The sequence below is a fragment of the Sphaerodactylus townsendi genome, linkage group LG01 (assembly GCF_021028975.2).
Source record: "Sphaerodactylus townsendi isolate TG3544 linkage group LG01, MPM_Stown_v2.3, whole genome shotgun sequence".
NCBI classification, from domain to species: domain Eukaryota; kingdom Metazoa; phylum Chordata; class Lepidosauria; order Squamata; family Sphaerodactylidae; genus Sphaerodactylus; species Sphaerodactylus townsendi.
This window is the reverse complement of record NC_059425.1, coordinates 61242415-61268670: the sequence shown is the minus strand read 5'-3', so window position 1 is coordinate 61268670 and position 26256 is coordinate 61242415. Positions and strand designations below refer to the sequence as shown.

General features: G+C 43.5%; 1 protein-coding gene across 5 annotated transcripts in view; it reads right to left on the bottom strand.

Moving 5' to 3' along the window:
- The window catches only part of MARK1 (microtubule affinity regulating kinase 1), an 80811-nt gene extending 70280 nt beyond the window's left edge, over nt 1–10531 (bottom strand). The window contains exon 1 of one of the 5 annotated variants that reach the window (XM_048498470.1): nt 10152–10531. In XM_048498470.1, coding sequence (XP_048354427.1) covers nt 10152–10202 — 51 coding nt within the window. In that variant the 5' untranslated portion in view covers nt 10203–10531. The remainder of the gene's footprint in view (nt 1–10151) is intronic. The other 4 variants (XM_048498557.1, XM_048498309.1, XM_048498644.1 and 1 more) reach the window with 4 other exon arrangements.
- Nucleotides 10532–26256: the final 15725 nt, after the last annotated feature.

Below are 26256 nucleotides of genomic sequence, written 5' to 3'. Positions count from 1 at the left end.
TTAATACTTGAAGCTGCAAAAACTCAGAAATCATCCAGTTTCGTCCCTTTTTTAATTCAGCAGCATGGGGTCATGGCTGCCTCCTGGAGACAATAAGAATTCAGATGTGAAGTGGCCAAGAGAAAATGGACAAAGCCCCTCAAGATAAATGGCCTCTTTTACTCATGCCCAGGGATTTAGGATCACCCCTTCTGCCCCTCCTCTTTGCAGACCCTCTTTTCCCCTGTCCCAAACAGAAGTACGATTCTTGTTTATCCTCTGAAGCTATAGCTTTAAATATGACTATGAGTGGACTGTGAGGTTGCCTGTTTGTTGTGCTCTTCTGGCTAAGATCAGCTGTATTTCTATGGCACTGAAAGAGAAATGTGATTCAAACTTTCACTTCTTTTCTCTTTCCCTCTGCCAGTCAGCAAAAACACTTTGTAGACTAAGACAGTGCAATCCTAGGGGGGCGGGGTAGGGGTAGTGAGCTGGCACCACCTCTGAAGAGGCTTGCTGTGCTGTGGCCAGCAAGCAACAAGAGATGCAGCCCATGCAAATGGCCTATGCAGCACTATGGGGCTGAACCACTGATTTTACCGGTGTAAGTGTGCACTGGCAAACGGAGGGGTTTCTGATTTGAAAGGGTTAAGATAGCTGACTAAAGCAGGATCTACCCCTGGAAACACCCCCTTCAGTGCCGGTGTGAGGTTCTGAACCAGAAGAGCGTTGGCACCGTGGCTTCTCCCCACACACAACAGTGCGCGCCCCCCCACCTTTGGATTACACTGTAAATCTGTACAGACAGCAAACACAACTATTGTCCCACTGGGCTGTGAACTCCTGTTATGTAAGGTGTTTCACTACATCCATCTTTAAAATTTCTGGAAATTGTACATCTCTACGCTCAAGGGCTTTTTGTGACTCATACTTAAGTTCTCTGCAAAACTGTTTTATTAATGCTTTATGCTGCTGGTTGTTTTTATGCTGCACTATATTTATGCTGATTTTATGTCCCTTTTGGGTACTTAGGTAGTCATGATTTTATTGTTACATTATTTTAACTTGTATTTCTATATATACCATTTATTAAATAGATAATAAGCACTTAAAACCACAAACCCCTTTTATAAATTAATTACATATCATAGTATGCTGAAAATAAATATGAAATATTCGATTTTATAATTTGGAGTTCCAGTACATAAAAAGATAAACAATCATTCATAGAATTTGATCACCCCAAAATTCAACCATGTGCATAGTATGTTCATTTGATCAAAATTATTTTCCAGATCTTATTAAATCATTATGATATTGTTAATGCTTTTTCATTTTTCCAATTTATCACTATACGTTTTTGCTTCAGTCAGCAGATTTACAACCATTTCCAAATCCATATCATGTACTATATTTTTTTAGATAGCTGGATTTGTCATCACTCTGTAGCTTGTAAATTTAGATACCTGGTTCAAATTTTAGCCCACAAAGTGTGAGTTTTAGGAAGAAAATGTTTAAAATCTGCTCTGTTAGTATGGCACTTTCTACGGTATATTTATTGGTATCTGTTGTATATATTAAGTATATTGGGAACATTGTCAATTTTTTAAACAAATTTTCTTTTAAAACTGCTGAGATTTATTTATTTAAATTAATTAATTAATATACAACCTTGTTAGCTGATTTAAACAAGTTTTTTAAGAGGTGGCTTTAAAAAGTGAATCAAGTCTCAACCTCAGTCCTTCCAATATGATTTCCCACTTTCAGAGGGCAATGGAGTTACAACCACACTGCTCATATAATCCAAGCTCAAACCCATACCTTGCGGTAGCAGAATACAAAAGTATTTCTGTTGGACTAGGATCTAAGACTAGGATCACCTCATCATCCAGAACAGCGGTTCTCAACCTGTGGGTCGCGACCCCTTTGGGTGTCAAATGACCCTTTCACAGGGGTCGCCTAAGACCATCAGAAAATGGTCTTTTTATATTTTATATATACCAATTTTATGGTTGGGGTCACCACAACATGAGGAACTGTATTAAAGGGTCGTGGCATTAGGAAGGTTGAGAACCACTGATCCAGAAGGTGGAAGAAGCAACAAGGGGAACCAATATTTTAGATCTGCTCCTAACCAATAATGACAACCTGATTAGTGGAGTGCAAGTAGTAGGATCCTTAGCTGGGAGTGATCATGTTCTCCTGGAATTTGTTATACAGTAAAAAGGGGATGCTAAGCGTAGTCATACACACATTCTAGATTTTAAGAAAGCAGATTTCAGTAAGTTTAGGAATCTACTGGGCGCGATCCCGTGGTCAAACACACTAAAAGAGAAGGAAGTGCATGATAGCTGGGAATTTCTTAAAAGAGAGATCTTGAAGGCACAATTTCAAATAGTTCCAAAGAGAAGGAAAAATGAGAGGTGTCTAAGGAAACCAGGATAGCTGTATAAGAACTTTCAACTGAGCTAAGATTTAAAAAGGACATGTACAAGAAATAGAAAAGGGGGGAAATTACCAAAGAGGAATTCAAACAAATAGCCAGGATGTGTAGGGAAAAAGTCAGAAAAGTTTATGCTCACAATGAGCTGAGGCTTGCCAGAGAGGTTAAAAACAACAAAAAAGGCTTTTTTGGTTATGTCCATACCAAGGGAAGAAAAAAGATAGGACAGAATCACTGCATGGAGAAGATGGGAAAAGGCTAACAGAGGATGGAGAAAAGGCAGAACTACTCAACACTTTATTTGCCTCAGTCTTTTCCAAAAAAGGAAACGGCACTCATCCAGGGAAAAATGAAACAGAAGATACAGTAGGAGAAATTCAGCCCAGAATAAACAAAGAGTTAGTGCAGGAACACCTGGCTACTTTAAACGAATTCAAATCTCCAGGAACTGATGAACTACATCCCAGGGTATTAAAAGAACTGGCAGAAGTAATCTCAGAACCACTTGCTATAATCTTTGAGAACTCCTGGAGGAGAAGTCCCAGTGGACTGGAGGAGGACTAATGTTATCTCCATCTTCAAAAAGGGGAAAGAGGAGGACCTTAATAATTACAATCTAGTCAGCTTGATATCAATACCAAGGAAGATTCTGGAGCAGATCACAGAACAGACGGTCTGTCCGCACTTAGAATACTGTGATAACAAAAAGTCAGGATGGGCTTCTGGAAAACAAGTCATCTCTTTTTTATATATAAGAGTGACAAGCTTGGTAGACGAAGGGAATGCATACCTTGATTTTAGTAAAGCTTTTGACAAGGTGCTCCATAATATTCTTGCAAGTAAGCTAGTGAAACGTGGACTAGATCATGCTACTATTAGATGAATTTATAATTGGTTGCTGGACCGAACTCAAAGGGTGCTCATCAATTGCTCATCTTCATTGTGGAGAGAAGTGACTAGTGGGGTGCCACAGGGTTCTCTCCTGGGGCCAGGGTTATTCAATATTTTTACCAACGACTTGGATGATGGAATAGAAGGTATGCTAATCAAATTTGCAGATGACACCAAAATAGGAGGGGTAGCTAATACCCCAGAGGACAGAGTCAGAATTCAAAATGACCTGGACAGATTAGAGAGTTGTGTCAAAGCTAAAAAAATGAACTTCAACAGAGATAAATGTAAGATATTACACTTAGGCAGAAAAAATGAAATGCACCCATAGGATGGGTGACACCTGGCTTGACAACACTACATACGAAAGGTATCTGGGAGTCTTAGTAGACCAGAAACTGAACATGAGTCAGCAGTGTGATGTAGCAGCCAAGAAAGCCAATGCAATTTCGGGCTGTATCAATAGGAGTATAGTGTCTAGACCAAGGGATGTAACTGTATCTCTCTATTCTGCATTGGTTAGACCTCACCTGGAAAACTGTGTACCGTTCTGGGCACTGCAATTCAAGAAGGATATTGACAAGCTGGAATGGGTCCAGAGGAGGGCAACCAAAATGGTAAAGGGTCTGGAATCCATGCCCTAGGAGAGACTTAGGGAGTTGGGAATATTTAGTTTGGTGAAGAGAAAGTTAAGAGGTGACATGATAGACATGTTTACATCATGTGAATGAGGGAGCAAGCTTGTTTTCTGCTGCTCCGGAGACTAGAACCAAGAGTAATGGGTTCAAGGTGAAGGAAAAGAGATGCCACTTAAACATCAGGAAAAACTTCCTGACAGTAAGGGCTGTTCAACAGTAGAATGAACTACCTCGGAGTGTGGTGGAGTCTCCTTCTTTGGAGGTTTTTAAGCAGAGGCTGGATGGCCATCAGTCAGGAGTGCTCGGATTATGTGTTCCTGCATTGCAGGGTGTTGGACTTGATGGCCCTTGGGGTCTATTCCAACGTCATGATTCTAAGAATCCCAGGTTCAAGATAATGGCACAAGACACTTGGAGTCCCCACTGGGGAGAAAGACAGCATATAAAGGAAGTAAAATAAAATTTGGAACCAGCTTGTTCATATGGCGGGAAGAAAAGCTAATCCCATCTTTAAAAATCTCTTCAGATCATTTTTCAAACCACTAGTTAGTTGCTTCTGTTCTGTACTTCTGTATTTACAACACTGTTTTTTCTTAGCAATCTTCACATTGCAATCCTCACAATCTTCCTTCAATGAAAGATGCAAGTATTGAGGACTACAGATTGCTACTATTTTCCCATTCAGAAATATCCACAGGAGGCTCAGTGTCCATTTATGCTACCATAACCATATTCTAAATTATTTCTAGGATTCCAAAAGTCTACTTTACAGTATGAAAGTAAAATTAAACTTCTTCAAGTTTCTATTAGCTTTACCTGAGCATGCAAACAAGATGCACTTTTAATTATTTAGAACATGTATGATGCTGCTCCAGAGATCTGCTTGGGGCGGCTTACAAAAAACCAGCATAAAATATTAAAACAGCCTAAAATGCTATTCATAAAAGAATCAGGCTAGAAGCAGACCACAAAAACAGGTATAGAAAATGAAACCCTCAGTTAAAATCCAAAGAAAAGTTTTGGCTAGGCGTGGAAAGAAGAGAAAAGTAAGCATCAGGTGTGCATTCTGGGGGAGGGTACTGCAAAGATTAGATCCCAGACCTGAAAAAGCCCTGACTCATTTCGGCAAGCAAGAGCAGGACTTGACAAGAGGATATTAACTGGTGGGCCAGACAATATGGGAGGAGGCTTTTGTTATTTCCCCATTAAGCTTTAGTTTCCCCATAGTTAGCATGGTTTTAGTTCTTTGTTAAGTCTTCTATGGGAGGGTATTTTAGTTAGCCCCTGCCCCTTTAAGACATTTCCCAATAGGCAGTTTCCTTTCTTTACCCAGCAATCCCCTGTTTAAGTTTTAGTCAGTCTGTCTGAGAGAGTTGTTAAGGGTAATTGGAAACTGGAATATTTGTGACATCCATATATTACCGGTATATGGTGGTCCATAGAGTACAAGTCAAGTTAACAGCAGTTAAAACTAGAAAAAGACTGAAAGAACTGAAAGGAAGCAAGACACAGTGGACTTTCTTGAAAGCAACCAAGAGAAGACACAGTCTACAGCTTCAAACCTGCTCAAGACAAGCAAGTACTCTGATTTAGACAGACTCAAGGGAGCAGTTAGGGTCTTGTTTCTCTCCAGTAATAAACCTATTGTAAGAACAGTTGAACCTGGCTTGTGTCTCCCCTATTCTGTCCTAGCCAAGTACAGGGCACCTCAAACAGATTCACTTGGGGGGCAGAACAGTCAGTATTTGGAAGGGAGACTACCAAGAAGGACTCTGCATAGCAAAGCAATGGCAAACCACCTCTGTGTCTCACTTGCCTCGAAAGCCCCGCTAGGGTTGCTGTAGGTTGGCTGTGATTAGGTGGCACTTTACATATGCCCAAGGTACAAACCAGTACTGTTAACTGCGGCCGGAAACAGATGGGCAGCACATGTAGCTGAACCCAGTACATGGCAGTAGCCTAGCACCACATTTCAAAGCAACTGAAGTATCGAAATACTCTCATGTAAAGCACATTACAGTAATGCCACCTGGATAAGATCAAAATATGTGTTTCCATGGGCAGACAACACTTTCTGAGGAAGGACTACAGCCATCATACCAATCAATGCTACTCGAATGAATTAGGTACCACAGAGGTGATCTGAGCTTCCAGCCACAAGCTGAAATCCAACAGGTAGAAGTCTAATCTGTTAAATATTTAAAAGATCAAACAGTTATTAATCTACCATTATATGATTCTGCAAACATCTAACCATAAGGCCAAATGAGCAGGGGAATCTGTTAACGGGAGCCAACAGAGCAATTAGAGAATCTGCAGGACTGGTCTCTTTCCCTGTGCATGAAGTCCTTTCCAGCAAAGTGAATTATGTTTGAATGGCTGCTTTTAAAAATGAAATTCATATTCCCACCAGCAGCACTTCTAAGTCACAAACCTGTTCCTTTATCAGGTGTTCAAGGACTCCTCAGTTCTTCAGTGGTCCAATCATTGACTAACAGCACTTTAATCTTATCTGGATTGAGTTTCAGTTTATTGACCCTCATCTATCCCATGGTCTTCTTCAGACAGCTGCTCTATTTTACTATCATCTATTCACAGAACAGAAGAAACAAACTCATCTGCCAAACTGTGAAATCGAGCCAACCAAATGCCATTTGTCAAGGAAATAATGTCAAAATATGACAAGCCAAAAGGGGAGGAGCCCCTTTTTGTGACATGAACCATACTTTCAATCTTGACTGAAAATTTTAAAAAAATCATAGCACAATGGTAATCTTAGCACTATACTATCCCCTCTCAAGAATAACAGATGTTGCCTTTGGAAGGGATGCTGTTATCTTTAAGAACACTGTGGATAAAGAAACAACTCTTCTTCACTCTTCCTTGAAGAAGTTGCAGCAGTAGGCAGGAACTACAGACCTAATAAGAGATAAAACATCCCCATTTTAGAGGTCTTACAAATATCAAAACCCATTGGGAAATGATATAGCATAAGTATAAAAACAGAAGACCAGAGAACAGCACCCATTACAAGTAACCATGAAGAGAAAACACTCTTTTGTAACAAGTGCTTCACCCTAATTGGTAATTTTACCACCTGCTGACTCATTCTGAAAATATAAGAAAAGATTGATGTGGGGGAGCATTAAGACAGCTATGTCCTCCACTCCTGACCTGTAATCCTCCAGGTAACTGAGGCATTCATGAAACAAGTGGCTCTAAGCATGTATAATACATCTACTGAGAAAAAGGATAACTTGACTAGTAAAATGGCAAGAGTAACAAAACAAAATCAACTCATTCAAAGATTAGTAGGTCACAACCCAGAAATAACACCAGATTCCTTAAAAGAAAAGGGATGCAGCCATGCCTTCTGTAGCCAGTACATCCTCAAGGGGAAAGGTAATGTTTATTGGGAAGGAAGGTATTTTCTTTTACACTACAGTAGTCATACATCTGAAACTATTAATTAAACCAGGAGAAACTGTTGCAGAATCATCAGGATTAACTATATATTAAGTCTCCAGTAAAAAGGAGACTTCACAAGAAGTTTACACTGGTCAGAAGGTCCAAAAAAGGAATACTGGACTATAGGAAGCAGAGCTTTGTTTCATGACATGAGATGTTTCTCCTTCCGATCGTTCTTTCCCTGGCCCCACAGCACACTTTCACATCAAACCAAACCCTCAAAACAAGAGTTTTTCTATAGGGCTTGGTACATACAATGACACAACATTCCCATGTAAGAATATAAGAACTAGCCTGCTGGATCAGACCAGAGTCCATCTAATCCAGCACGCTGCTACTCGCAGTGGCCCACCAGGTGCCTTTGGGAGCTCATGTGCAGGATGTGAAAGCAATGGCCTTCTGCAGCTGTTGCTCCTGAGCACCTGGTCTGCTAAGGCATTTGCAATCTCGGATCAAGGAGGATCAAGATTGGTAGCCATAGATCAGGGGTAGGGAACCTGCAGCTCTCCAGATGTTCAGGAACTACAATTCCCATCAGCCCCTACCAGCATGGCCAATTGGCCATGCTGACAGAGGCTGATGGGAATTGTAGTTCCTGAACATCTGGAGAGCCGCAGGTTCCCTACCCCTGCCATAGATCGACTTCTCCTCCATAAATCTGTCCAAGCCCTTTTTAAAGCTATCCAGGTTAGTGGCCATCACCACCTCCTGTGGCAGCATATTCCAAACACCAATCACACGTTGTGTGAAGAAGTGTTTCCTTTTATTAGTTCTAATCCCCCCCCCCCCCCCGTATTTTCAATGAATGCCCCCTGGTTCTAGTATTGTGAGAAAGAGAAAAATTTCTCTCTGTCAACATTTTCTACCCCATGCATAATTTTATAGACTTCAATCATATCCCCTCTCAGACGTCTCCTCTCCAAACTAAAGAGTCCCAAACGCTGCAGCCTCTCCTCATAAGGAAGGTGCTCCAATACTTCAATCATCCTCGTTGCCCTTCTCTGCACTTTTTCCATCTCTTCGATAGGTCTGTAAGGTCTGTTGGTCCAATATTGTCTACAATTGCTAGGAAAAGCAAGCACAACAGACTGTGCCTCCAAACCCAGTGGGCTGCATATACCAGAACCCATCTCACCACCACACAGTAAAACCTACCATACTTCAGTTCAACCACCATATTTACAAATGAGCCTTTCCACCCCATCCATAGTTCACTTCCCATCAATCATACCTGCTGACTAGAATAAGCACATATCAACATTAAGCTCCCTGAGTTAGTGATGTGGTTTTCTGGGACAATGTGCATTGGAAAATTTTCTGGAATGTTTCCAATTCACATTTCAATAACATTAGCCAAAAAAGACAAATACACCACATACAAGCCTAGAACATGTATAAAACTGAGGTTTGTCCATGCTTCATACTGCATATTTAGCCCATGTAACATAACTGATTTGCAGCAGAATCCTCCGACATCTGTAGGTAAACCAGCTCTATTTACATAAGTGGAGTGGAAAATTTTCCATAGAAAAATATAGCATTGGAACATTTAGTTTTGAAAAATTTTCTGTCCCACATCACTGCTCTGAACTTAGTCTCTTTTCCTTTAACTAAATCAACCATTAGCAATGTGAAATGGACATCCCAAAATATTTTCTTTCCCAGCACCTAATATCTTCCACTTTATGTGCTCTTATATGTATGAATCACAACACAGTAATTAAAAATACTTCATGTCTTCAATACTGGCTTTACAAGCTTCTCATTCCCTTTTTCTCCTCCTGTATTTTTCTAATAACATTCTTCCAGTGGAAAGTAACCGCCCCTCTTTATTTCTATTGCTCTTATCTCAGTTTTCTCATTTAGCAGCAGTCCTCACACAAAGGGAAGTTCACTGGGATACTTCACAGGAACAAAAAAAGGTCCAAGAAAGCTTCTCCAAGAGGAAAAAGAAAGTTGTTTGCTAGAAGCAGAAGCAAATAGAAGGGAGGAGGAGTCTGGGACAAAACAGGAATGAAAGCAGATCCTGCCCCGGCCCTAATGGATAAAGACAGTGACAGTTTTTGGAGGTCACAAGCAAATATCTAGGGCTGGCCCATTACAGGATGCATAAGCAGCCTCATAACACCCACTCCCGCCCCCGCCCCCCATGCAATGAAGAACGGAGCAGCACTTCTCATAGGAAATAAAGATATAAACCCTGAGTGGGTTTAACAGACAACTTTGGGACGAGAATAGCTATGGAAAGGGAGGGTGGAACACAGAGAGATGCAGAAAGTCTACTCTAAGAAAGGGTTTTGGGAAACTGCTGGTCAAAGCCAGACCGGGGCGGCGGGGGGAGGCGCAGAGACGCACCCAGCCAGAAAATGCTGCGCTCGAGTCGGGAGGCTTTGGAGAGGGCCAGGAGGAAGGGCCGCCTGTCTCCTCGGGAGGAAGAAGGGCCCGGGTGTGGCTTTGGGAGGAGGGAGAAAGAGAGCATCCCCCAGCGGGCAGGGCTGGAGTGCAGGCGGAGAGGCGCCCCAGAGGAAGGCCTGGCGGAGGGGCTACCCGGGTGCCAAAAAGTGGCATCGCAGAAGGTCTCTCTCTCTCTCTCTCTCTTTTGATTTGCAGCATGTTTCCTGCTGACGGACAGCACAACCCGTCCCCCCCCCCCCAGTAAACCCGCCCGGGAGTCGGGCGCCAGGAATGACTCCAGCACAGGCACGAGGCAGCAAACTCGTCCCGGCACTCACGTTCTCGGTGTCCCGCTCGTTGACTGTGGGGAGCGGCGTGCGGGTGGACATCTTGCCGGGCTGAGAGAGCGCCCCGCTGCTTGGCTCTGCAAGGCCTCTGCGGCGCGCCTCGTCCCGGGCCCCTGCCTCGCCTGGCACTGCTAGCGGGTGGCGCGGCGGGCCGCCTGGGCTCCCGGGGGCCCGGCCATGGCCTCTCTGTCGGCCGCCTTCGCCGCCGCCCCCTGGGCCGGGATTCAGGCGGCGGCTCGGCCGACTCCTCCTTCTCCTGCTTCTCCGTCTGCCGCCGCCGCCGCCGCTGCGCGCTCAGGTGAGCGGCCGGCGGAGCTGCGCAGGGGAGCCGGAGCCGCTTCCTCCACGCATCCGGCGCCAGCGGCGGCTCCTCCTCCCTGTTCTCCTCCTCCCGGAGCTAGGCCAAGCCAGGCCGGCAGAACAGGGAGGGACGCGGCTCGGCCCCTGCTGCCGAGGGAAGAGAGCAGCCCCGCCGCCGCTTCCAGTGCGGGAGGACGCAGAAGACACTAGGGGCGCTTCAACAAGGCTATGCGGAGACGCTCATTCATTGACCCTGCCCTCCCCCCCGTCCCGACAGCCGGAGGGCAATTACATTAAATCCTTCCCCCTCCTCTTGATGCTCCGCCTTCTCCCTTCATCCACACGTTACGGAATTCCTGCGGGCGAGAAGGTTCAGCGCGGGCATAAGTCCGATAGGCGCCTGCAGACATGTGATGATCCCACGCTACGGGCTTCTGGAAACCACAGCGAGTCTCACGTGAAGGCTGGTTTTTAATTCGCGCCAGGAATGCCTCCAAGAACGGTCGACGATGCTTTCTCATGATGTGACAGAGAAAGACAGAGATCAGGGGCCGGGCCATGCAGAAAACAGCGTCACGTTTGACAGAACCAGGCATGCCCTGGGTCACCGGGGATACCCGCTACAAGACCCCCTGGCCTCTCGGGGTTTCCTGCCTGCACAGACCTCAGCAGCAGAGACACGTGACCAGAGCACACAGATTTCGTACAGGACATTTTTCTTTTCTTCATCCCTTTGTTGCATGTAGGATAGAAGGGATAATTTCTAAAGGCAATGCCAGTAAAATAAGAACTTGAGGCTTTAGGCTAGGTTTGGGCTACCTGGACAGTGGGTCACTATCCACTCACCATAAGCCGCGGGGTCACCTCTTTAAAAGCCACGGGGGTCCTGGACGCTCCCCACATCTCTGGCGCTCACTGCGCGGCTGCCAGGGATTTACCTCTCTCCCGCCTCCTGGCTGCGCGGCAAATTAGCTCCGCTAAAAAGAGCAACTTTTTAAAACCGCCGGTGCCGTTGTGGGGAACCTCGCTGTTATGCCACAAGCTGATTCGGCCAGACGCAGCTCACGGCCAATCAGGGAACAGGGAGCCGCCTATCTTGTTAAGTGTCCGCCTAAAAGTGCGCCGTAGTGATGACGTGAGACACGCGGTCGACACTCCAGTCGGGTTACCGGCTCAATGTCTCAATCTTTGTTCAAAGCTCAAAGCGAAGTTAAAATGGAAAATGTCGGGCGCCGAGCGAATGAGGAAGTACAAGAGGCGGCGTGCGAGCTGGCTTCGCTTTCACTTCCAAACACTGCTGATGACGTGTCTCCGCGAAAGCGCAGTCAACGATTTACTGCTGACGTCAGCATGTGCCGACGACTGCCCTAATAGAGGGCTGTTAGCGCCTCTTTGATGACGTTCACAACCTATCATAAACAACCTCTTCCCAGCCAATCAATATCTGGAGACCCGCTCTCGGCTGGCCGCCACTTTCACGCAACTCATGACGCATTAATGCTCGACGCCAATCGAGCGCTCCATTCCGTAACGGAACTCCCGCTCTTTTGCTGCCCGCTAGTATTTCAAGAATTGCAAACGGTGGGGAATAAATGTTCTCGGGTAATGTAGCCACGGAGGCTTTTCATTGCGGGGTCGCAGCGGCGTTGCAGTTTAGTGAGGTAAGTGGGTAGTGGCCCAGTGAGTCCAGACTTATGCTGGTGCTGACTGCCTCTTAGGGAAGAATTCTTAAGCAGGTCTACTTTGTTCCATTTTGTTCCATAGGTCTTACTTCCAGCAAAAGTCCCATTTTGTTCAATAGGTCTTACTTCCAGCAAAGTGTTGTTAGGAACGTAGCCATGGTGAAAGTGACTGTCAGTAGATCCATGAGACAGATGGAAATGGTGTGACTCCAGTTGGTTTCCAGTTGTTCTCAAGAGACTGAGAACCCTTAAAAAGAGAAGTTCTGCAAGTTGAGAATTAGTATTGTTTTTGTCATTTAGATACCTCCCCCCACCCACAGTCATATGTATCTGGGCCCAAAAAAGTGGTGTTCTGTCAGTATGTCACATCATGCTCTCCCCCCCCCCCCAAAAAAAAGCTACAATAGAATTTGGTTGCTTCACATATCTAAAACGTTCAGTTTTATTCAGACGCATGTATAGAGACATTCAGAGCCAGCTTAGCACAGGCATGATTTTCCAAAAGACCAATATGAGTTGCTTCATGGATTTGTGGTTTCAGGTGAAAGTGGCTTCAACTGAATACCTATCAGGACGTATTCAGTGTCACCACTGAGACGGGAAAGACTGGCTGATTTCCTGTAATAGCATTTGAACATGGGCTGACTAATAATGCTCTCAGGTTCCCACCCTTTTCCCTCCGGTCATCATTGTGCAGAATGCTATCTTATACTTTTGGAAACCTCAAGTGTTCTTGTTCAGTACTCTCACAATTGTCAATGTGATTTTTTTTCTCTTTTATTATGTGTTGCATTCTGGTCAAGTATGTTCTTAAAGCCAGGTCAGAAGAGAGAGCTGGATCAGCCATAACTGACAGTAAGAAATCTAACTGGGATGTGCAAAAACAAAAGGGAGAAATGACTAAAGCAATACTTTCTTATTTCCTGGAATCCCTCTTTCTCTCTTCACATAAAAGTATACACTTAGCTAACAGCTTTATGACAATATGTGTTTTCAGGCCACGCTGAGGGTAATTTATCTTCGGCTGTTTGCTTTAGTGTCTTCCTGATTTTCAGAAGGGTAGGTCAAGCTAAACAGCTAGCAAAAATCCCATTATGATGGTTTGTAATGCTCAAGGCTGTGAATGCCTGGAACTATAAGACTGAAATTCCCAGTCACCGTAAGCAATGCTTTCTCTAGTAGACGAAGATATATGCTGCAGTTGCTGGACTTGCTCTTTACAACTTTCGTTGTTTACTGGAATCTATTTCTGCCTCCTGAAAATTCACCAAACCTTGCTATATCTGGGGGGGGGGGGGGGGGGGGGGCACACTTACCAACTGACAACCAAAGAAATTCTACAGCAATGAAACCTTGATCAATCAAAACCCCAAATCCGTATTTATTGCAATACAAACCGATTCCCCATGGTCAATTAATTGTGTGATACACGAAATATCAAGGATTCAGGAAGAACTCCCCACTGCCTGATTGACGAACAAGGATTCATCCCGGTTCTGGTGCTCATTCTCCCCCTTATCCAGTGTCTTTGCCGAACCTGCTTGAAAGTACTACTTTTTCAAAAAACACGTCTTTGATCCAGTTTGGAGGGGAGGATCGGGGGTCTAATCTTGGTTCGAATTTCCCACTGTGGAGCGTGATGCAAATGCCTTACAACCAATCAGTGCACATGCTGCTGTTCTCGCGAGAGCACAAGAGAACGAGAACCAGCCAGAAACTTGAGTGGGGGAGACATGATGACATTCTGACATCACTATGTCAGCACGTTTTTGCGAGATAACAAGAAAGATCCTTCCCCAACACGGCATGACAGCCAACCAGAAGAGACCCGCCAAGCCAATTGCATGGTAGTGGGGATTGTTACATTTCTTGAATCTGAGATAGGCCGATGTCTTCACTGGAAACATGCTGCAGTGGGGAGGTGAAACCTTGATGAAAAGTTGCAGTTTATTTTCAAACTTGGTTTGATCTATTCTAGATTGAATTTCCTGGTGGGGATTCGGCCACAGTTGGGCAATAGTGGGTAGTAACATTTTTGGAAGATCCGCCTGATTACCTATCTGACCAATCAGAAAAGCTGGATGGTTAGTTTAGAACAGACAAGCTGAAGGTCCAGATCAGGACCTTGGTCCAATAACAGCTCACTATTGGACTCTAGAACCTCAAATAGTTTGAACCTATGTACAAAGCTGCCTTTCACCAGGGTCGTAGTCCATCTACACCAGTACTGTCTATCCTAACAGTAACTCTCTTTCCCAACACCTGTTGTCTGAAATCCTTTTAACTGAATCAAACCAGGAATTGAATTTCTGCCTTTCTGCTGTAAATCTTGTGTGACACTGGGGCACTTTCCCCCCCTTTTGTTTATTATCCCCTACTTTGTTTTTGAAGCAAAATTGAAAATATGTAACTGCAGTTTCAGAAGGACTGCAATTTAAGGATAGTGACAAGCTGGAATGTATCCAGAGGAGGGCAACCAAAATGGTAAAAGGTCTGGAAATCCATGCTCTACAAAGTGAGACTTAGGGAGCTGGAGATGTTTAGAATGGAGAAGATAAGGTTAAGGGGGACATGAAAGCCATGTTTAAATATTTGAGGGGATGTCATATCGAAGAGGGTGCAAGCTTGTTTTCTACTGCCTCAGAGACTAGACATGGAGTAATGGGTTCAAAGTGTAGGAAAAGAGATTCCACCTAGACATTAGGAAGAACTTTCTGACTATCAGGGCAGTTCGACAGTGGAATTCACTGCCTCGGAGAGTGGTGGAGTCTCCTTCTTTGGAGGTTTTTAAATAGAGGCTGGATGATCACATGTCAGGAGTGCTTTGATTGTGTGTTCCTGCACTGCAGGGGGTTGGACTTAATGGCCCCTGTGGTCTCTTCCAACTCTTTGTTTCTATGATTCTAACAATACAATTGAAAAAAAACTTAAAAATTGAAAAAGCCTTAAAAATATGTAATAATACAAAATTATGCAATGTACAAAACTACTTTAATGTGGGGAAAGGAACACTGTGTGAAGTAGATGTGTCTGAAATGGATAAAGAACCTGTTCACAGCAAGTATGGTTGTTGCTTAGAAAGTTGTGTTGGTAGTGGGTGTCTCCATTTTGTGTACATAAAATGAAATAGACATGGTGACCTATGGTATTAGTCTCCAACTGCCAGCTTGTGAGCTCTTAGTAACTCACTGGTTGCTGAGGAGTACCTCATATAGCGCCAGAAGGCTTGGGAAACAATCATGATAGAGTATGCTTTTGTATTCAGTCAGCTGATCTGACATGTCTTCAAGTCCTGTTCACAATTTGCAGAGCACACATCTACAATATGTGTACAGTGTACACTTGATTTTTCTGTATAAGTGCACTGAGTAATTCTCATGTTGCATTCAACGCATATGCACCTGAATGTGTGGTTGAAACCACATATTGATCCAAACACTGGTCCCCGGAATAGGAACAGAGAGTGTTTTCCAAGCAGGAAGGTGTTCATCTAGCTCTGAAAGGGAGTCTGTAATGTGGAAATGAGTATTAGGAATAGGGGCTGCTGGGTATCCTCTTTGTTTGCCCCCTCCTTTTTTGTGATGCTAATCATTGTTTTTACCTTTTTTCTTCCAAAAGATCATTGCTATTGGAAATGTGTTTAGCATTACTTTTACCACGGTGTGGAGTATTTATTTTTTACTTTCTCTTAGCAAATTGCTGTTATTTTCTGCTTTTGTGGGAATACTACTGCAGGCATTTTTTTAAAGCTTTCATAAGAGTTTTCTTTGTGCTGCTTAGCTGATACCTGGTGCTCTTCCTAGTCCATTGTTTGTTTTTGTAACAGAACTAAACATGGTAAAATGCTGGAGGAAGGAAGCAGTTTGCATATATTCACAGAGATGCATGTTTTAGTTGCTTGGGATATTTTTTTCATTAATCAAAAGCAGCTCTGTACATGTAAATTTTTCAACCTCTCTCTTATTGGAGGGGAAAGTCTGTTTGGTTTCTTTTAAACTGTGGAACATGATTTTCAAATGCTTTAAGTCAAGTTAGAAAAGTCACAAGCTAAGAGCCAGCAGCTCAGACTGAGTCATACACGGGAACCTCTGCTTTAGATTTGTTCACCTTTTAGCCCTTCCCTCCCACTTCTCTTCTAGTCTCATCTGAGTTAGAAAACTGAAAGTAGGCAGCCACAGCTGAGGTAAAATTACTCCAGTGGATTCCAAAGTAAAAGACCACAACAAAATCAAGAAATCAATTTTGTTTGCTGCAGCTCCAGAAGGGGTCCCATATCTTAAAATGCAGTTGGGAGTGACTGCAGTTGTATTCTGTAGCACATATAAGACTTCCAAGTAAGGCTTGTAATTAGAGCACTTAAGTGATTCCAGATCATTAACAGACTTTATACACGATTTTGTAACTGTGAAGGCAGAATTTTGAGGTGACAGAGTGGGTTGTACTACTTCAGACTGTAGGTGCAGAATCCTATTTTAAATGCTTTATTTAAAAAACTTCCTGCATTTTTTAAAAAGTAGCCTGATTAGGGGAAAAGGCTGAAACCTATCTCGTCATATGTGATGTCAGTTTTCCACTTACTGGAAATTATTGAAGGAAGGGAATTCAGAAAAACGTAATCCTTCACCTGAAGAGGTACTGTCCATTCTGTCACCTCAGCACTCTGCCACCTCATTACCAGCTCAGTCTGCTGCACCAGGACTGAACCAAAATTTTTATGAAGGGGGGCAAAAGTAGAAAATGAGGCCCCCCATATATTTTATACTTATATTTTATACAAATAACTTATGTTATTTGTATATACTATACATACATAACCATAACTATACATACATACATAACTATACATACATAACAACTCTTTAGAACAATAGAATTGTGGACCTCTGTAAATTATTAACACTTACATTATCTTATCCATCTGTTATCTATGAGTTCCTCCTAGAATTCCTTTTGTTTTTGGGATTTGAGGGAGTTCATAGCCAGACATGCATGTTGGATATTAGGAAGACAGACTTCAACAAACACAGAGGCATGATCATTCAATGACAAAGATTCTGGAACAGAGAGGAGGAAGTGACGGCTGGGCTATCTTAAAGCAACAGCTGTTGCAACCTCATAAGAACATAAGAACAAGCCAGCTGGATCAGACCAGAGTCCATCTAGTCCAGCTCTCTGCTACTTGCAGTGGCCCACCAGGTGCCTTTGGGAGTTCACATGTAGGATGTGAAAGCAATGGCCTTCTGCGGCTGTTGCTCCCGAGCACCTGGTCTGTTAAGGCATTTGCAATCTCAGATCAAAGAGGATCAAGATTGGTAGCCATAAATTGACTTCTCCTCCATAAATCTGTCCAAGCCCCTTTTAAAGCTATCCAGGTTAGTGGCCATCACCACCCCCTGTGGCAGCATATTCCAAACACCAATCACACGTTGCATGAAGAAGTGTTTCCTTTTATTAGTTCTAATTCTTCCCCCCAGCATTTTCAATGAATGCCCCCTGGTTCTAGTATTGTGAGAAAGAGAGAAAAATTTCTCTCTGTCAACATTTTCTACCCCATGCATAATTTTATAGACTTCAATCATATCCCCCCTAAGACGTCTCCTCTCCAAACTAAAGAGTCCCAAACGCTGCAGCCTTTCCTCATAAGGAAGGTGCTCCAGTCCCTCAATCATCCTCGTTGCCCTTCTCTGCACTTTTTCTATCTCTTCAATATCCTTTTTGAGATGTGGTGACCAGAACTGAACACAGTACTCCAAGTGTGGTCGCACCACGGCTTTATATAAGGGCATGACAATCTTTGCAGTTTCATTATCAATTCCTTTCCTGATTATCCCCAGCATAGAGTTTGCCTTTTTCACAGCTGCCATACATTGAGTTGACATTCCCATGGAACTATCAACTAAGACGCCCAAATCCCTTTCCTGGTCTGTGACTGATAGCACTGAAGTTTGGATTTTTTGCCCCTATGTGCATCACTTTGCATTTTGCTACATTGAACTGCATTTGCCATTTCTTAGCCCACTCACCTAATTTATCAAGGTCCGCTTGGAGCTCCTCGCAATCCTTTGTGGTTCTCACCACCCTACATAATTTGGTATCATCTGCAAACTTGGCCACCACGCTACCCACCCCTACTTCCAGGTCATTTATGAATAGGTTAAAGAGCACTGGTCCCAAAATGGATCCCTGGGGGACACCACTCCCTACATCTCTCCATTGTGAGAATTTCCCATTTACACCCACTCTTTGCTTCCTGTTTCTCAACCAGTTTTTAATCCATAGAAGAACTTCCCCTCTTATTCCTTGATTGCTGAGTTTTCTCAATAGTCTCTGGTGAGGAACTTTGTCAACAGCCTTTTGGAAATCCAAGTAGACAATGTCCACTGGTTCCCCCTTACCCACATGCCTGTTTACACCCTCAAAGAACTCTAGTAAGTTTGTAAGACAGGATTTGCTTCTGCAAAAGCCATGCTGACTCTTTCTCAGCAGGTCTTGCTTTTCTACATGTTTTATAACTTTATCTTTAATGACAGATTCTACTAATTTACCAGGAACAGATGTCAAACTGACTGGCCTGTAATTTCCCGGGTCCCTCCTAGATCCTTTCTTAAAGATTGGCATGACATTGGCCATCTTCCAGTCTTCAGGGATGGAGCCTCATTTCAGGGATAAGTTGCATATTAAAATGAGAAGATCAGCAATTTCATGCTTGAGCTCTTTAAGAACTCTTGGGTGAATGCAATCTGGGCCAGGGGATTTGGTAGCATTTAGTTTATCAATGGCTGCCAGAACTTCTTCCTTGTCTACCACTATCTTCGTTAGTTCCTCGGATTCGCCTCCTAAGAAGCTTGGTTCCGGTGCAGGAATTTTCCTCACCTCCTCTTGGGTGAAGACAGATGCAAAGAATTCATTCAGCTTTTCTGCAATCTCCCTGTCATCTTTTAGCACACCCTTTGTTCCTTTGTCATCTAACGGGCCTACCGGCCTCCTTTGCTGGCTTCCCTGCTTTTGATGTACTTGAAGAACTGTTTGTTGCTGGTTTTGATGTTCACAGCCATGCTCTCATAATCCTTTTTTTTTGCCTCCCTTACAGCTAACTTGCTTCTCTTTTGCCACCATTTGTGTTCTCTCTGGTATTCTTTATCAGTTAAGTTTGACTTCCATTTTCTAAAAGACATCTTTTTTCCCCTAATAATTTCCTCAACGTCCCTTGTTAACCATGGTGGCTTTTGACTGGGCACTGCCTTTCCTAACCTGTGGAACACATTCCAGTTGAGCTTTTTAAGACTGTGTTTTTAAATAACCTCCAAGCATGTTGGACATTTTTGACTCTCTTGATTTTCCCTTTCAGCTTCCCAAGCACTATCCCCCTCATCTTTGAGAAATTTCCCTTTCTGAAGGCTACTGTAACTACATTAGTAGTTGTCACTTGTTTGCATGCAGAGATACTGAATCTGACAGCATTGTGGTCGCTGTTCCCTATCGGCTCATCAACACTGACTTCCCCAAGACCAGGTCCTGGGTCCCACATAGAATTAGATCTAGGATCACCTCTCCCCTGGTTGGTTCTACAACCATCTGCTCTAAGCCACAGTCATTTAGCATATCCAGGAATGTTCTCTCCTTACTATGACCTGAACATCATTTTTCCAGTTTATATGGGGATAGTTAAACGCCTAATACCAATGACATTTTTTTGCTTTTGTTGGCCTCTCTAATTTCTTTTTCCATCTCAAAATCCTCTTGTGCGCTTTGGTCAGGGGACGATAATATATTCCTAATGTTAAACTATGCTTCACCCCTGGTATTGATATCCACAGTGCTTCTGTAGAGGAATCAGCTCCCCCTGCATTGTCTATTTTATGTGACGCTTATGCTCTCCTTTTGGATGTAGAGGGCCACCCCACCCCAATACTCTTCTGTCCTATCCTTCCTGTAGAGCCTGTAACCTGGGATAACAGCATCCCACTGGTTCTCCTCTCATTCCACCATGTCTCTGTGATGCCCACTATATCAATGTCCTCCTTCAAAACTCTGTACTCCAGCTCCCCCATTTTAGGTCGAATGCTTCTACAATTAGCATAGAGACACTTGTATACTCTGTCTCTGTCCCTAACCTGGGATTTATGTGTTTTGCCCTCTAGCCTTTTGTAGACACTATCACTTATCACATTGCTATGTTCCTCACTTGTATGTGGTTGATTTAAAAAACCTCCTTCTCTGTCTGCATCCCCATGGACTCTGTATTCCAAACCGAAGTCACCCTCAGCTCCTGTCGGCTTTCCCCCAGGAATCAGTTTAAAAGCTGTTCTGCCACCTTTTTAATGTTGAGCGCCAGCAGCCTGGTTCCTCTTTGGTTAAGATGAGTCCGGCCCCTTTGTACAGGCCTGCCTTATCCCAAAAGGTTCCCCAGTTCCTGACAAATCTGAAACCCTCTGCCTTGCACCACCTTCTCATCCACGCATTGAGACCCTGTATCTCCGCTTGCCTAGCTCGCCTCTCGCGTGGAACAGGTAGCATTTCAGAGAATGCCACCTTGGGGGTCCTGGATTTTAACCTTTTTCCTAGCAGCCTAAATTTAGCTTCCAGAACCTCCCGGCTACGTTTCCCAAGGTCATTGGTACTCAATGTGGACCACAACTGCTGACTCCACCCCAGCACTGTCTAACAGCCTATCTAGACTTAGCGTGCGACATCCGCAAGAACCTTTCGCAGACCAGGCAGGCAAGTCACCATGCGGTCATCACGCCTGTCACAAACCCAACTCTCTATATTCCTGATGATCGAATCACCCACTACAAGGGAGCCCCCCACCTCCCCGAGGGGTATCCTCAAAGTTAGAGGATAGCTGATCACCAGTTAAGGAAGGGATCCCATCTAAGGGAGCATCTTCCCCACCTCAGACTGGCACCTCTGTCACCCAGACTTCATTCTCCCATGACATCTGAAGAGATGTCATCTTGGGAGTGGGACCCGCTGCTAGGTCCCTGAAAGCCTTGTGTGTTGGCCTGTCTGCCTCTCTCAGCTTCTCCAGGTCTGCCACCTTGGTTTCAAGAGAACGGACACCTTCCTGCAGTGTCAGGAGCCCATTGCAGCGCGGGCACACCCCCGCCTTCTGGCCTAGTGGCAGATAGTCATACATGTGACACTCAGTGCAAAACACTGGCAAGCCCCCATCCCCCTGCTGGCTTCCTGCCTTCATATCTGCTTTTGTTTAGATATTTAGATATTAAACTTTTAGTCAGTGCCCCTTGGAGCTATCTGTACCTACTATCCCTCAAGAAATGTCCTTATTAATTAATTAATTAATTTTTAAAAAGAAAAAAGGAAGAAATTGTGCGCGCCGCTAGGCGCGCGCCGCTGCTTCCAGAGACTGAACTAAAGACTGAATGACTCACCTCAGGAGCCCCACCTTTAGCAGCCCAGGACAAAGAGTAACCTCTGTTAACCCCTGTTAAGCCCCACCTCCAGCAGTCTCAGCTCCTAGTAGCCTTAAGGAGAAAAAGAGATAACCCCTGCAAACCCCTGTTAAAAATACACTGTTTTAAAAGATGTGGCTTTGAGAAAAGCCCTCCAAAATGAACACCAGAGTCACTCTGTTCTTCCTGGCCCAGATGCCTTGTCCACTGCTGCTCCTTTCTGCTGGCTCAAGTTGTCAGAATTCCAGTCAGACAGAAATGTGATAGAGAATTCACTATGATGGGGGAAATTTAAACTCCAATAAAAGGAACCCACTACCCGAATAAAGAAAGTAGATTCAAAGTCATTATTCTAGAAAGTGAGGTAGATGTCTGTAAGTTATGTTACCAATAGGATGCAAAAGGAAGCAAGATTTCTGAACTGAAAACCATTTTTCTTTATGATTTTCCTTTCTTTCTTTCTAGAGTCCCGGAGCAGTGGGGGAAAGGCACTGCTGCTCCAGGGTGGAGGTGTGGCTGTGTGGGGGCGATGTTCTGCCCCCCACATGGCTGAATGGTGGCCACCCGGGGCATTTGTCCCCAGATGTCCCCATGGAATCTCCGCCTCCTATGTAATGTGTCCTCTGGTTCAACAAATAGAAACAAAACATGTTGTAAAATCACAGCAGCATTCTAGCCAACATTTCTTTAACCACAAGGAACCTGATAAGGAAAGGTGTCCGCGGCAGGGGGCCATTCCACCCTCTTTTCCAGTGCTCTGCAGCCTCCCACCCTCTCCTCCAGTTCCCTGCAGGTGTTGGCCAGTGGCACCAGCACCCAACTGCAAACCCAATTGCAAACCCACGGGTATCCTGGCAAACTGCCTGTTCCTTGATGTGTATCTTCCATGTCCAGGTTAGAAGGTTGCTATCTCCAGAACTTCCCGAGATTTGGGGGTGAAGTGTCAGGGGGACAGGAACCCCAGTGTGGTACAATGCCATAGAGTCAACCCTCCAAAGTTTCCATTTTATATAGGAAAATTGATTTCTGCAGTCTGGAGATAATCTCCAGGTCCCACTTGTAGGCTGGCATCCCCAATGCCTTTCCTCATAGAGCCTGAAGCCTTCCCCAAATGTAGCCTCCTGGAACTGGTATTCCAGAGGTTTGCCAGCTCTGTATATGGAGGGTCTCTTCAGTCACAGTCACACATAGAGACAGATTCATTGCAACAATCCTCATTGTAACAGTCCCCTTCCCAGCACAAAACTGCATGTTGCTGTTGCAGTCCCTAAATCTCCACTTAGCCATTCCTCTCCATAGATTACTGCATTCCAAACTGTTCCTTGCATTGTGCAAAAAGTGACCACAGGTACCCACATTCCAACCCAACTGATCCATGCCAAAAAAGAAAAAGGTGGCTGGCTTTGCTAAATATATCCAGCAACGCCTCCACACTTCACTCTGTAGCAGCATGGCTGGAAATTATGAAACAGCTGCTCATGGCCTGAGTTCCTGGTGCCGAGAGAGATCCTGCAGTGGTACAAATCTGTAGTCTTCCTTGGATAATTTTGAAACCACCTGTTTGGATTCTATACAAAACACCTCCTGGTTGTCCAGCCTATGCCTTTTGATCACCCCATAATGATAGAATAATGCGACTCAGCCCCATTAAAAAAATTGTCCTGGGAAGAGCTAAAGTCCACACACACACCCTCACCCACCCTAGGTGTACTTCTTTTCTTGGCCCCAGCAGTGCAGTGGCTGCTACTCACCACCAGGGAGGAAGAGATGATAGCAAGGTCTCTGAACAGGCCTTGACCAGTGGCTACCACTGTGGCCCGCACTGCCCCCTCTCTGCTGCCACCTGGAGCAGCTGCCCCTCTCCACAAGATCCCACTCCGTTCCGCTGGAGTAGATCAAGCCTCAAAAAGAAAAGAAAATTCTACACCACATGGTATTTTGTGGTGAAGGATCTCTGTAGCAATTGGCTGGATTTCTGTAATGTCACAGAAGAGCTAACTAGGCAAAAAGTTGCTGGTTGCCACTAGCTGGATTGCTCAAAACTTGAAAGGGACAGAGTACACATAAAGGCCTAGAAAATGGTAGAAAGGTACAGAAAAACAGCACAAACATTTCTGAGAATGCTCAGGGAACCCCTGGTGTTTAGGAAATGGGGCTGGAAGAGGTGATAGTCCACAAATGGACAAGCCAGCAGAGAAGAGAGGACACTCTGGGAAAGAAAATAGCACAGATCTGCTAAATAAGGAAAGTGGAAAGTCTCATATTGTTTTGAAACCATAAGCCAACATTTGGTTGTATAGTCCTTGTTCTAAGGTATTGGAATATTCAGTGACAAATAATTGTGTCAAATTGAAATCAAGAATAAAATTCCAAATATTGTATTGATAGAAATACTTCCCTGAATTTTAATATTGCTCTTGAACCAAGTACGGTTTATACCTAATCAGAGTTTGGCCGTAAATCTCAGCTACTACTTGATTATTAAGTTTATGTGTCAAGAATTATTCTCCTTCTAAAAGATAAGATGGAAACAAATTTTCTTTATAGTGTTTGGTAAGAATTTACAGATGTTTGCTAAACATTTTTAAGATGAAGAGGACTATATAAATGCTACACAGTTTTATTAAATGCTATATAAAAGCATGTTATTAAAAATTACTTTCATCGTTCAGCACTGTGTCGAGGTGGGATGCAGCCAGTGAGAAAAGAAAAATAAATCTTTTTCGCTTCTGCATTTAGTTAATGTCAGCTAGATTTTGCTTTTCACTTGATCCCAAAGGCTCAATACATGTTCCAATAACTAATAGATAATAAAATGAGAGTATTACTGAAATATAAAGTATTCTAATTAAAATACCACAGTACTTCCCCCCCTCCCACCCCAAGACACTAAATGCCAGTCCAGATAATGAGGTCTTATTTCATTTTTTGAAAATGCTAGTTAAGTTCATGCTTTGAGGAAACTGCCAAGGAAGGTATATTGGAAGGAAAAATATCTGCTACCTCAGAGGCTAGCGGTTTATTTTTCAACTTTCCAGAATGCACTTGCTATTTGGATCTGGGGCACAGATGGAGTTATCCAGTGGCCAGCATCAGAGATAGCAATTTAATACACAGGAAGCAGGCAAGGTTCATGCTTCAAGGGTAGTTACAAACATCTGTAAACTGTAAAAGAGGGGCATAAGTGCTGCCATAGCCCTCGACAAATGCATACCTAAGACAGGGCCTTTCATCCTAGTTGCATCGTAGAAATCATTTAAATGACCAATTGTTAGTAGAATATTGAGGAAAAAATACAGCAGTTTATTGCTCAATAGAACCTCTCCATCCCATCCACTCCTGGCATAAGCAGAAAGAGCAGTTTTTTACCCACAGTTCAAATAAAGCAATTCAAATAAAAACTTAGTTGGCTTGTCAAGCCTTTTGGGCATTTTCAAACAAATAAACAAATGGATTTTTTCAAAAGCCAACATTTTCAGTTTGCAGGCCTAGTGCAATTCTTTGAAACATTTTCCAAAAGACTGTCGTAGTAATTTCTCCAGACCCATTCTGAAAAGGTCAAAGATTCTGAAGCATTTCAGTGACAAAACGCAGGGTTAATGTTTTGACACTGTTCAACAACATCATGTTGTTAAAGTTGTGAGGAAAGAAAGATTTATCAAAAACCATCAAGTATTTATGAAGTCTTTATTAAATACACAAAGGGGAGCTTCAGCAAGCCAAGAAGCTGTGTACTCACTACAGTGTCCCCACCACTACCGCTTCCAACTTCCTTGGAGTCCTATAATAGGTTCCCAATCTGCACTGGGATTCAGGAAATGCAGGGATATTAAATCTGAAAAGCCCCAGATTGATTCTGGCCATGAGATGCAGTTATCTTCCACTGGACAGGATCTACTCAAAATCCTACTCAGGCCTATTCAATGGGGCATTCTCCAAGGAAAGGATTGTGCTGTTCACTTTGGTTAAAGGGGTGCCAAGTTTCTGTATCCCAGTTTTCACGTTTTGCTTATGGTGGGATGCTTATTTTGTCGGCTTGTCACATTTCCCCTGCATTTTGTTTGCAATGCATTAAACACTGGATGAGGCCTGCTTGGGAGAAATAACTCAAGAAATATAATAGCATTTTTTTTGTGTGTGCATGTATGCATAATCCCTCTTGATTTTTTCCCCTTAAATTGTACCATTGGTCATCTTGAAAACAATCAATTTCCTTTGTTGTTGTTGTTTTTAAACAGCCAACTACCCTATGAGCCAATGGGCCATTATTATTTTTATTACTTCATTACGCTTGGGTTTACTGCTCCTGAATACTGGAAGTTTCAGATTTGAAGTTCTGAAATAAACTTCCATTTCATAAGAATTGATGGTTGAGTAAGGGTTTGAAATTTGGTGCTAGTACTTCACGTACAATCTAGTTCAGGATACATTTTTTCACTCAATGGACCCAAGATTCTTACACAATTTTGTTCCGCATGATTCAGTTTTTAACAAGTGTTCACATAAACTCCAGAAAAGAATGTATCTGCAAAGGTTCATTTCAATGTTGTAGCAGCAGTTGCTATAAATTAAAACAAACTGATTCCATTTATCTGTTTATTTAAATTACTTATAACTATTCTCCTGATCAATTGGACTCAAAGTGGCTAGCATCAATTTAAAACAACAAAAAATTCAATTCACAGTAATATGAACTTT